General features: G+C 39.2%; 1 protein-coding gene across 3 annotated transcripts in view; it reads right to left on the bottom strand.

Annotated features, from left to right (window-relative positions):
• ULK4 (unc-51 like kinase 4) overlaps window positions 1-12,829 on the bottom strand; it is a 1,062,038-nt gene that overhangs the window by 240,603 nt on the left and 808,606 nt on the right. For all 3 annotated transcript variants that reach the window (XM_073550092.1, XM_073550091.1, XM_073550093.1), the window contains exon 35: window positions 3,876-4,061. In XM_073550092.1, coding sequence (XP_073406193.1) covers window positions 3,876-4,061 — 186 coding nt within the window. The remainder of the gene's footprint in view (window positions 1-3,875; window positions 4,062-12,829) is intronic.

The following is a 12,829-nucleotide window of genomic DNA, read 5'->3' on the forward strand; positions in this document are numbered from 1 at the left end:
TGCCGGTGGCAAGAGTGGGTGGTCACGTGACTGATATAAATACATGTGGCCAAGTGCTGACTAGATGTTCTTGGCCTCAGTTCACTTGTATTGAGCAAGGCGCAATGATGCATGCAGAGGCGATAAATATGTGTTCGTTGCACTAAAAATGGTGGAAGTCATGTAGGTAAAGTGCACATGTATTTACACAGAATGGCAGCCACCACGTTCATTGCACTCAAGATGGCGGCGGCCACATTGGTGATCATGTGACAACTTTCCTGACTCTGTGCCTTTATGTACAGGAACAGAAGGCTTTCAGTTGATATGCAGGTATAAGGATTCTGACGGCTGTATCTATGCATGTGCACAGTGCTTCCAAGTATGTACTCAAAAACACTTGTTGCATTATCTCATCCTGACTGTACAAAAATGTATTCAAAGTAAAAGTTCACTTTTGTGTTATCTTTTGACTACATAATAATGAAAGTGATGTCTTAACCCCTTACCTACAATTGACGTAATATTCCGTCCATGTGACCATGGACCTAATTACCATGGACGGAATATTACGTCATCGCGATCAGCGGCACCCACGTGGTGAGCGCCGCTGATCGCGGCCGAGTGTCAGCTAATTATCATAGCTGACACCCGGCACAATGTGTCAGGGGCGGTCACGGACCGCCCCCGACACGTTAACCCCTTGCACACCGCGATCAAACACGATCGCGGTGTACCGGGGGTTAAAGGGAAGCATCGGCAGGGAGGGGGCTCCCTCCGTGCTTCCCTGAGCCCCCCACGGCAGCGCAATGTGCAGCGCTGCTGCGGGGGACTCCTTTCCTGCAGGTCCCCGGATCCAATATGGCGACGGGGACCTCCGGGGGCCTGCAGGAAGCTGGCTTCCTCAGTTCCTGCAAAGCGCAGGCATGAGGAAGCCTGTGCAGTGCCTGTGACAGATCGCTGATCTGTCACAGTGATCTGTGATGTGACAGATCAGCGATCTGTCACAGGACAGTGATGTCCCCCATGGGACATTGTAATAAAGTAAAAAAAAAATAAAAAAAGTGTAAAAATAATTAAAAAAAAAATCGCCAAATAAATTAAAAAAAAAAAAAAAAATATTCCCCAATAAATTCATTTTTTGGAAATAAAAAAAACAAAACAATAAAAGTACACATATTTGGTATCGCCGCGTCCGTAACGACCCGCCCTATAAAACTGTGCCAATAGTTAACCCCTTAAGCGAACCCCTTAAAAAATAAAAATAAAAAACAAAGCCAAAAATAATGATTTATTATCATACCGCCGAACAAAAAGTGCAATAACGCGCGATCAAAAAGACGCATATAAATATCCATGGTAACGCTGAAAACTTCATCTTGTCCCGCAAAAAATGAGCCACCATACAGCATCATCAACGAAAAAATAAAAAAGTTATAGCTCGCAGAATAAAGTGATGCAAAAATAATTATTTTTTATATAAAATTGTTTTCATTGCATAAAAGCACCAAAACATAAAAAAAGACCTAAATGAGGTATCGCTGTAACCGTACTGACCCGAAGAATAAAACCGCCTTATAAATTTTACCACACCCGGAACGGCGTAAACGCACCACCCAAAAGAAATTCATGAAACGCTGTTTTTTGTAAATTCTGCGTCCCAAAAAACGAAATAAAAAGCGATCAAAAAATGTCACATGCCCGAACATGATACCAATAAAAGCGTCAACTCATCCCGCAAAAAATAAGACCTCACATGACTCGGTGGGTCAAAATATGGAAAAATTATAGCTCTCAATATGTGGTGATGCAAAAACTATTTTTACAATAAAAAGCGTCTTTTAGCGTGCGACAGCTGCCAAACATAAAAACCGCCATAAATAGTAAATCAAACCCCCCGTTATCACCCCCTTAGTTAGGGAAAAATAATAAAATAAAAAAAATGTATTTATTTCCATTTTCCCATTAGGGTTAGGGCTAGGGTTAGGGCTAGGGTTAGGGCTAGAATTGGGGGTTTCCACTATTTGCGCACATCAGGTGCTCTCCAAACGCAACATGGCATCTGATCTCAATTCCAGCCAATTCTGCGTTGAAAAAGTCAAATGGTGCTCCTTCCCTTCCAAGCCCTGCCATGCACCCAAACAGTGTTTTACCCCCTCATATGGGGTATCAGCCTAATCAGGACAATTTGCAAAACAACTTTTGGGGTCCTATTTCTCCTGTTGCCCTTAGGAAAATAAAAATTTCGGGGCAAAAATATCATTTTTGTGGAAAAATTTTTTTTTTGTTATTTTCACGCCTGGGCGTTATAAACTTCTGTGAAGCACTTGGGGGTTCAAAGTTCTCACCACACATCTAGATAAGTTCCTTGGGGGGTCTAGTTTCCAAAATGGGGTCATTTGTGGGGGATTTCCACTGTTTTGGTACATCAGGGGCTTTCCAAACGCGACATGGTGTCTGATCTCAATTCCAGCCAAAAAAGTCAAATGGCGCTGCTTGCCTTCCGAGCTCTGCCATGTGCCCAAATAGTCATTTACACCCACATATGGGGTATCAGCGTACTCAGGACAAATTGCACAATAACTTTTAGCGTCCTGTTACCCTTGGGAAAATAAAAATTGGGGGTGAAAAAATCATTTTGTGGAAAAAATATGATTTTTTAATTGTACCGCTGTGCATTATAAACTTCTGTGAAGCCCTTGTGGGTTCAAAGTTCTCACCACATATCTCGATAAGTTCCTTAGGGGGTCTAGTTTCAAAAATGGGGTCACTTGTGGAGGTTTCCACTGTTTAGGTACATCAGGGGCTCTCCAAACGCGACATGGCGTCCGATCAGAATTCCAGCCAATTTTGCATTGAAAAAGTCAAACAGCGCTCCTTCCCTTCTTAGCTCTGCCATGCGCCGAAACAGTGGTTCCCCCCCACATATCAGGTATCAGCGTGCTCAGGACAAATTGCACAATAATTTTTGCAGTCCTATTTCTCCTGTTACACTTGGTAAAATAAAAAAAATTGAACCTGAAGTAATTTTTTTTGTGAAAAAAAGTTAAATGTTAATTTTTTTTAAATATTCAAAAAATTCCTGTGACGCACCTGAAGGGTTAATAAACTCCTTGAAGGTGGTTTTAAGCACCTTAAGGGGTGCAGTTTTTAGAATGGTGTCACTTTTGGGTATTTTCTATCATATAGACCCCTCAAAGTGGCCTCAAATGTGATGTGGTCCGTAAAAATAAAATGGTGTTGCAAAAATGAGAGATCGCTGGTCAACTTTTAACCCTTATATCTTGCTAACAAATAAAAATTTTGGTTCCAAAATTGTGCTGATGTAAAGTAAACATGTGGCAAATGTTACTTATTAACTTTTTTGTGTGCCATATCTCTGTGATTTAAGGGCATAAAAATTCAAAGTTGGAAAATTGCGGAATTTTCAAAATTTTCGCCAAATTTCCGTTTTTCTCATAAATAAACGCAAGTTATATGAATGAAATTTTACCACTAACATGAAGTACAATATGTCACGAGAAAACAGTGTCAGAATCACCGGGATCCACGGAAGCGTTTCAGAGTTATGACCTCATAAAGGGACAGTGGTCAGAATTGTAAAAATTGGCCCGGTAGTTAACGTGCAAACCACCCTTGGTAGTGAAGGGGTTAATCCTTAGAATTTTTAACTATAAAAAAAAGAATTTTATTTGTACAGACACCTAGAAATTTTTAGTGATTTTGATAATACTTTTGCATCCATACCATAGTGAGCATAAAATAATGTGTCATAACTGTGAGGTATTGTTAAAGACTATTAATGTTAGAAGATTTACCATAGGCTGCCATACCTGCTAACCGTGGTTAACCTAAAATAGCGCAAAATTAATAATAACACATGTCTGTTGACTTACCAGCCGCTTAATTACTCTCAGAAGGAGTTTTTGCTGCTTTGGTTCGCTCTTGGTCATCAAAACTTGGGCAAAACTTTCCATGTTATCTGGGGTCATACTGTCCTGGTTGTCTGCACCATAGAGCTGGACCATCAGTGATAGGCATTGCGATGAGTTTTCGTAGATTTCTGGATCTTCTGATGGCAACTGAAAAGAAAAGCTCTAGCATTATTCTCTACAGGTAAAAGTTCTGCATTTTCTCTTTTTGTTTAGTAATGTAGGAAGACATTATTTTTTAATCTATCCAAGAGGCTCACATGTGAGTTTCTGGTGATCATTGACAATATCTATGGAAAAAATAGGCTATGAGAAATTTTCACAAAATATTTTGTTTGTGAGGTCTTCTACTGGGGAAGCAATGGAAGAGTGAAGTGTGTATGAACTATATATTAGGTTGATTCATTTCGACTGGAGTTGCGCAATGCTCTGTTCTGCCCCGATCCTTCCACTCTTCTACCCATTTTGGCTGACCTGGCCAAATCTATTGTGGAAATGTCAAAAGTCACAACATTTTTGCGCAACTTCATCGATATCAGTGGCTTTGGCAGATATTAGTCTGATGTGTAGGGGGGCCTTAAGGCTAAGTTTGCAAAAATCTGAATTCTCACATCAGTCACATTCATTTGCAGCTCAGTTAGCTGATGTACAATGTGGATGGGTGCACAAGCTATGTGCTATTGAAGCTAGCATTGTCTTATCCACAAAATACAGGCGAATAATGCCTGCTACAATTTTGCTCATGTGAACTAACACATATTATTTTTTTCTCTGAAAGATGGGTTGAGGTTTATTTTCAGGAGAGGTATTGTTTTTCTTTCCATGAACAATGTACAGACTGTCTCTTCAGTTCCTGTAGACTCCTGCAGTTAACGGACTCTTGGTGACATCATGGTCACATGACCATGATGTCGCCGAAGGCCCTTAAGCAGTCTTTGTGTCAAAAAAGAAATGTGGGGGGCCCTAGGAGAGTGGGAGCCCTGGGGAATTCTCCAGTTTTCTCCCCCAAACACCGGTCCTGACTGTAACTAGGGCTTATGTTTTTTGAGTATATGCATAAAGGGAGTGGAAGGCACCACTAGTAAATCGTAGACAGGAATATATATATATAAGAGAACAAGAGGGTTCACCAGGGTAAGCTAGAGACAATAAATGCAAAAAAAGGAAAGATCATACCCACAAAGAGGGAACACCTCAATTGCACAAAAAATCCAATAATCTGAAAAAAATTTTTGTTGTAAATTTATTAATGACCAAACAAGAATACATACATGACAAAACCAAAACATGTATAAAAACAATTAAAATTGCATCTAATTAGTGGGGGTTTACACTGTTTAGTAACATTAGGGGCTCTCCGAAAGCAACATGGCATCCGATCTCAATTGCTGCCAATTCTGCGTTGAAAAAGTCAAATGGCGCTCCTTCCCTTGCGAGCTCTGCCGTGCGCTGAAAAAGTGGTTTATCCCCACATATGAGGTATTGGCGCATTCAGGAGAAATTGCACAACAAATTTTGTGGTTTACTTTCTCTTTTACCACTTGTGAAAATAAAAAAAATTGGTTCTGAATTAAATTTTTTGCAAAAAAAAGTTAAATGTTAATTTTTTCCTTCCACATTGCTTTAGTTCCTCTGAAGTTCATAAAGGGTTAATAAACTTCTTGAATGTGGTTTTGAGCACCTTGAGAGGTCTAGTTTGGAGAATGGTGTCACTTTTGGGTATTTTCTGTCATGTACACCCCTCAAAATGACTTTAAATATGATGTGGTCCCTAAAAAAAATGGTTTTGTAAATTTTGTTGTAAAAATGAGAAATCGCTTGTCAACTTTTAACCCTTATAACTTCCTAACAAAAAAAATTTTGTTTCCAAAATTGTGCTAATGTAAAGTAGACATGTGGTAAATGTTATTTATTAAGAAATTTATGTGACACATCTCTCTGATTTAAGGGCATAAAAATTTTAAGTTTTAAAATTGCAAAATTTTCAACATTTTTGCCATATTTCCATTTTTTCATAAATAAACACAAGACATATCAAAGAAATTTTACCACTAACATGAAGTACAATATTTCACGAAAAAAATAATCTCAGAATCAGCGGGATCCGTTAAAGCGTTACAGAGTTATAACCTCATAAAGGGACAGTGGTCAGAATTGTAAAAATTGGCCTGGTCATTTAGCTGTAAAATGGCTGTCACTAAGGGGTTAAATGGGTACTTTAGCTCTGTGTATTGCCAAATTAGAGAGGGCGTCTCATGTGGTCGATCCCAGTGCTCTTAATACATCAGCTAATATACTCAGTTGCCTAAATGTAGATATGGCCCAAATAAAGTTAAATAAAAACAATGTGAACAAGGCTCTGAGTCCCGATAGTTTGCATCCAAGAGGCCCTAAGGAACTCAGCTTAGTTGCCACTCTAGATCTTTTTAGAGACTCTCTAGTTGCTGGTACTGTGTCAAGAGACTGGTGTAAAAGGTAATGGGGTACCTATTTTCAAAGTCGGCTCTAGTTGTTTCCTGGGTAATTTTAGACCAGTAAGCTTAACATCCATTGTGAGAAAAATGTTTGAGGGGATTGTAAAGGATTATACACAGGAGTATGTGGGAGAAAATAACTTTATAAGTGCTTGCTGGGATGGTTTTACTAAGTACAGGAGTTTGCAAATTATACTGATAATTTTTTATGAAGACAACCTGTAAAAAGTAGAAACCTAGACAAAGATAGTTGCGGATATAGCATTTTTTGGACTTTGAAAAGGCATTGGACAATGTCCCACATAAATGTCTAATGGGTTAATTAAGGTTTAGAAAGTAAAGTTTGTAAATGGAATGAAAACTTTCTCAAAGAGCGCACCCAGAAAGTTGTGGTGAATGACTAAAGGTACTGTCACACTTAGCGATGCACCAGCGATCCCGACCAGCAATATGACGCGGTCAAGATCGCTGGTACATCGTTAAGTGGTCGCTAGTGAGCTGCCACACAGGCAGATCTCACAAGTGACATAGCAGGGGTCGGGGGTCGCTACTTACCTGTCAGACGAGGTGATCCTGACGTCCTCCGCCCGCGTCCACACGTCGGCGCCACAGAAAGCCCAGCAGGAAGCTGACGACGAGAAACGGCCCAGGACGTTCTCACGCGATCAGCGATAACCAGCGGGGGAGCCGGTCAGAGGTAAGTATCAGACATAGCGATATCGCTAGCAATATCGCTATAACGTCACAAAACCAGTGACGTTATAGCGATATTGCTAGCGATATCGCTTAGTGTGACAAGCCCTTAAGACTCTAAATGGTCTCCATTTATAAGTGGTGTACCAAGGTTTAGTGCAGGGTCTGGTTCTTATTTCATTTATTTACTAATGATATAGAAGACAGGATTAATATTTTTGCAGATGACACCAAACTATGTAGATTAGGTCATATTTGGATAATGTTCATAAACTGTAAGTTGACTTGAAAAACCTGAGTGTTTAGATATCAATTTGGCCGATGAAGCGCAAAGTGTATAAATATCAAGTTATATACCTGGGCACTAATAATATGTTTTAGGAGGAGGAAAACTAGGAGAGTCATGTGTAGAGAAGGATCTGAGTGTACTTCTTGATCCCTGACTAAATATCAGCATGTCATGTCAATCAGCGGCTTCAAAGGCCTGCAGGATTTTGTCATCTATTAAACGAGGTATGGACTCGTGGGAAATGGACGCAATACTTCAACTTTACAAAGCGCAAGTCTGAGCCTACCTTGAATATGCAGTTCTGAGGACCAGTTCATAGAAAAGATACCCTAGAGCTAAAAAAGTACAAAGATGGAGCCACAAAACTAATAAGGGGCATCAAAATTCTTAGTTATGAAGAAAGATTAAAATAATTAACTTCATTTAGTCTTGAGAACAGACATCTAAGAGGTTATATTATTCACCTGTACAACTATAAATGGCCCATACAAAAAAATATGGTGAATGGGGTTCCTCAAAGTTATCCTGGCTAGGCAGAATACATGCATTAAAAATGGTATCACTGCCTCGCTTCTTATATCTATTTAGGTCTCTCCCAATTATGGTTCCAGCCAGAACGTTCACTCATTTACACTCTATGATGTCTAAGTTTCTTTGGCTAGGAAAACAACCCAGAATTGCGCAAAACTTATGTTCCGTCACAGAAACGAAGGGGGTTTATCCCTCCCTAATTTTACACTTTATTACAAGTCGGCACAGATTGCTCAATTAAAAAGTACGTGTTCATATCCCAATAGTCCGAGATGGGTTATTCTGGAATCATTTCTCTTTATCAGGCCTAATGTGGACCACAGACTGACTTCAAAGGGGGTTAATGAATGTGACTCCTTTTAAAGTCCACTTTTTGCTTCTTTGGAGAAAAGTCCGGTTTAAAAATAACTTACAATCAAGCCCTTCTCCCCTGACAGCTATATTACAAAATCCCATGTTCCCGCCAGGCCTTGAGTCACAAATTTTTTTTGTGGTGGAAGCTGAAAGGTATTCGTATACTTAAACATTTGTGTTCCCTATTTAGTATCTCACTTGACAGACAGGACATTGTTCAAAAATTTGAACCTCCAGTTAGGGAGGTAATGAGATTAATCAAGATCTTCCACTTTGCAAAGCAGATCCTCCCGAGCAGTACTACTCTCAGGGCAACGCGTTTTGAAAATAAATGTCTAAATGACCCTTTGGGCAGGGGAACGATCTCATTGATCTACTATGCTATAAATTCTCCACAAGATGATAAAAAATTGAAGTATATGTTACAATGGGCGGAGGATCTGGGGTTTGAGCAGTCAATTGATGAATGGTATTGTAGCTGTGACACCCTATCGAAAGGTAGTCACCAGACTTCCCTTGTGGAGACCTTCTTAACACTATTGCACAGAGTCTATTATGTACCAGAAAAAATTCATAACATTTTTCCTAATGTCTCAGGAGACTGTTTTAGGGGCTGTGGATTATTTGGTTACATGAAACATATTTGGTGGTCTTGTACGGTGGTTTCTGGCCTTTGAGAGGTGAAGCGTCTGATAGCACAGATGTATGGTGGACCAGTTGTTCTGAAACCTTCTACCCTTTTACTGGGAACCAGGCCTACCCGGCTTCCAAAAAGCCTTCAGAAGCTAGTAAACTATTATGTATGGTCACTAAAATCCACATTGCGGCAAAGTGGAAGTTGCCCTCACTGTCAATTTCTATGGTGAAAGAGAAGGTGAACGACATTATGTTATATGAAAGAATAGAAGCAATTAGAACACCGACACGTGGGATTGTTTCTTCAGGGTTTGGCATCCCTGTATGGAGCTTCACTCATATACTCGACTGGATCAGGCACTTAGGCTCTCTCTGCAGCCAATTGAGAACTGGCCATGGCCTGGGACGGGATTCATATATGATCCTACAATAGTGGGTGGCATAACCGCATTAAACGCCCTGGTTTGGTTATTGATGATACCATTATAGATTATTGGATATCGTATAATTAAATCCTATGTGCCTTTCCCTACCCCTGTCTATGTCTTGTCTCCCCTTATATTATTTGAAGTTTGTTGAATGTATGTTAAATTGTTAGTTTATACTCCCTTGCATGGGAGTTCATAACTTGGACTTGCTTTAATAAGTTTCTAAATAAAAAATTTATTGAAACTAAAAAAATATGGTGAAAAGCTATTTCATGGACATTGCCTCCAACTGGAGGGAAAAAAAAAGTTCAATTTCAAGGCAAATCTTCTTTACCATAAGAACTATTAATCAGTGGAACAGCCTACCTAAGCAGCTGGTCACAACGGGAACTGTTAATGGTTTCAAAAAGGGCCCAGAGCTTTGTTTTTTAGAAGAAAATACTTATTTATGTAGATGAGTAAAATCCTTGTTCGGAATGTTGGTCCAGTCAATTGACACTCAGGATCAGACGGTGTCTTTAGGGAAGACTGGATCATGCATTACTGATGTACCTAAATTATATTTTTTTAGTCTTTCTCACCACTTAGTTGAACTACATGGACAATTGTCTTTTTCCAAAAGTTCTATCTAACTATGTTTTTATTATCCCGGACAATCCCTTTAATAGATAATATCATCTCATTTCCACTGTAAATTTCATTGGATTAAACCCAGTACAAAGAAAGCAGATGCTGCATACTCTTCAATCCAGTACAGGTGAAATGTTGCAAACCGATTAATAAATGTATGAAAGGAACAGTGTTATACAGCTTTGCGTCACACTTGGGGGCTGCATACATAAAAAGAGGAAATGTATTGTATTGTATGATATCTGCAGAATCATACTACATATGCCTAAGAGACTAAAGCAAGAAATTCTGTGGCGGCAGACTACCGTATGACTGATGGCTGCACTTTCTAGAGCTGTCAATTTGTCATCTCTCACAAGCTATAATTCCACGTTGAAGAAACAAGAGAAAAAAATAGAAAACTACAATCTATTTTCAGAATGACTGCATCAAGCAGCTACTCAAAGCAACATGAAATAGCTTTTCTTTTCTGCGGATGTGAAAGCTAGGCTTTCACCCCACAAATCATAGCACATAAGTAAATTGCATTGATTTACTTCCTCCACAAGGAACCTTTCTCTCAGAGGTATTCACTTAGGTAGCAACAACCTTGAAATACCAATCAGAAGATGCTAATAAAAAAACAGATTTATGAGGTGTTTAAGGCTAACACACAAATTATAGAGCACTGCAGCACAATATACTTGGGACATACAAATCTAAGTAATTCAGGAAACTGACCGCATGAGAACAGTATGAGAAAGGCAGTTGTAAATATATAGTTAAAAAATGGTTGTTTAGAGGAAAAGACATTAATTACATTGCCTGAAATAATAACCCCTTACTTGGTAAAACTACGAATACTGATGAGATTTATTACTGAGAGTACTGTATTGTTTAAGGAGGACTAAGTCAAAAGTGGGAAATTTTTGGTCCCATTCCATTTTCGATGCTTCCCACAGTTGGCGTTTTTTTAGTTTTTTAAGACCGTCATACGGCTTCAAAGTTTTGGGCCTTTTTATTTAATACTAATTTTGATGGTTTTTACTAAACACCATGTCTCACAGGGTTCTCTGGGGTCGTGTCTTTAAGCTGCTCTCATTATTTACCTGTGAACTCCAGAACAGTGAGAATGAAATAAGGGCAAAAACAAGTCACATTTGCACTGATGTCCGATCCTCTGTAACTTAGGCCTAATGCATATCAGGTATGGAATAGAGAGGAGCGGAGATTTTAAAATTCAAATTAACCAACTTTGCAGAATTATCCCCAAAAATTTTATTTGCGTCAAATAAATTTGCGTGAGGCGTATCTTTAAAATGCCTCAAATTGCATGGAAAATAGGTGTAAACACAGCGAGTTCCCCTTTGGATCAAATAAACAAGTTTTGAGCTCTGTAATGGAAACACACGCTTTTTAATCTATATATAGCTTCAACCTATCTGACTAGAGAAAAATGAATTGTTATCAGAGTAACAACACACTGCAGTACCAGACTTTTTTGGCTACTAAAATTGTATAAACCAGGGCAAATGCAGGCATTGCTGTTGTTTATAAGCAGGTGGTGCAAACAGAAGATGCTGTGGCATTTTCACACCGCTGGGGGCAACAATTATCTCTGTTTGGGGAGAATAAAGAGGTTAGCGCTTAGCTAAATGAACAAGAGATAGCTTTTACTTAAGGCATCCAAAAATTATCTCTAAAATTAGCAAGACAAAACAGATGTACTATACTATATTGAATGTAGAGATGTAATGGACTCTTAACCAAATTATTTATACGATGATTAGGGAATTATAAAGGCTTTTTACCAAGTTTTCCAAAAATGATCCCTATTTTTCTGGAGATAAAGCAAGAGTATTGTTTTAACATGAAGAAGTTATGGCTTGTTGTCACAAAGTCTTTTAAAAAAATAGCACTATTTTTCAAGCCTTTTCTTGTGGGTACAAAAACATGAGAGTATGTTTCCAAGCATCAGTAGCACTGTCCAGCACCATAAAATAAATACAATGGGCAGCCAGAAGATGAGTGACTGGTGTGACTGTGAAGTGGCTGCAGCAGAAGCAGCACGGTACAGAGTTAGGACAGGGTAGGCAAAAAGATACTTAGAAGTTTTACGGCCAGCAACAGTTGCCCCAGCAGCAAAAGTACACATTAGTACTATAAAACACAGCCACAAGGTGTATGGCTAGCGTATCTGCAGAGTGGCTACGGGAAAAGCAGAACAGTAGAGAGTTAAAATGGGGAAGGCAATGAGATGCTTGGCAGTCCAGCTACCACTATCCCAACAGCAACAGTAGAATAGTATAGATGGCATGATGGACATACAGTAGATGCCTGGCTGAATGTAGCACATTGGTTCTGGTGCCTACTGATCAGTGTAGAAGACAGTCAACGAACAGTCAGGCAGACATAAAAATGGTATGGTCAATTTAATCTCTGTCAATGATAGTCTATACTGATCCATGCTTGATTCAATTTGATAAACATTAAGCTTTACACACTTGTAGCAGATAACCTGGTCTGCTTTGGTGTGACAAATCAACCAACCATGCTGAACACTATCTTTGACTGGACCAATTGTCTCCACAGGTCCAATTTGTTGACCCAGAAATCCATAGGATTGGGGCTCGGGGTATCTGCTTGAGAAAGGACACATTATAGGAAGGACTGAATCTGGCTGTTCAGGTGGCGCAACTATGCTTGCTGATGTGCATCAGTTTTTGCAATGGCAGATAAACCATCTGGTCAATCCTATCCTAAAAATTGTAATAGGTGATTCTGCTGCCTTGGTTCATTCTAAAATTGTTAATTTTGTGAAAGAAAATTGCACTCATGGAATTCAAAGAATTTGAAAATGTTAAACAAGTTGGCCCTTTTTGAAAATTTTTCGCTTCCTAACGT

This window comes from Dendrobates tinctorius, unplaced genomic scaffold (genome assembly GCF_039654945.1).
Source record: "Dendrobates tinctorius isolate UK_male_01 unplaced genomic scaffold, ASM3965494v1 ptg000162l, whole genome shotgun sequence".
Lineage (NCBI taxonomy): Eukaryota > Metazoa > Chordata > Amphibia > Anura > Dendrobatidae > Dendrobates > Dendrobates tinctorius.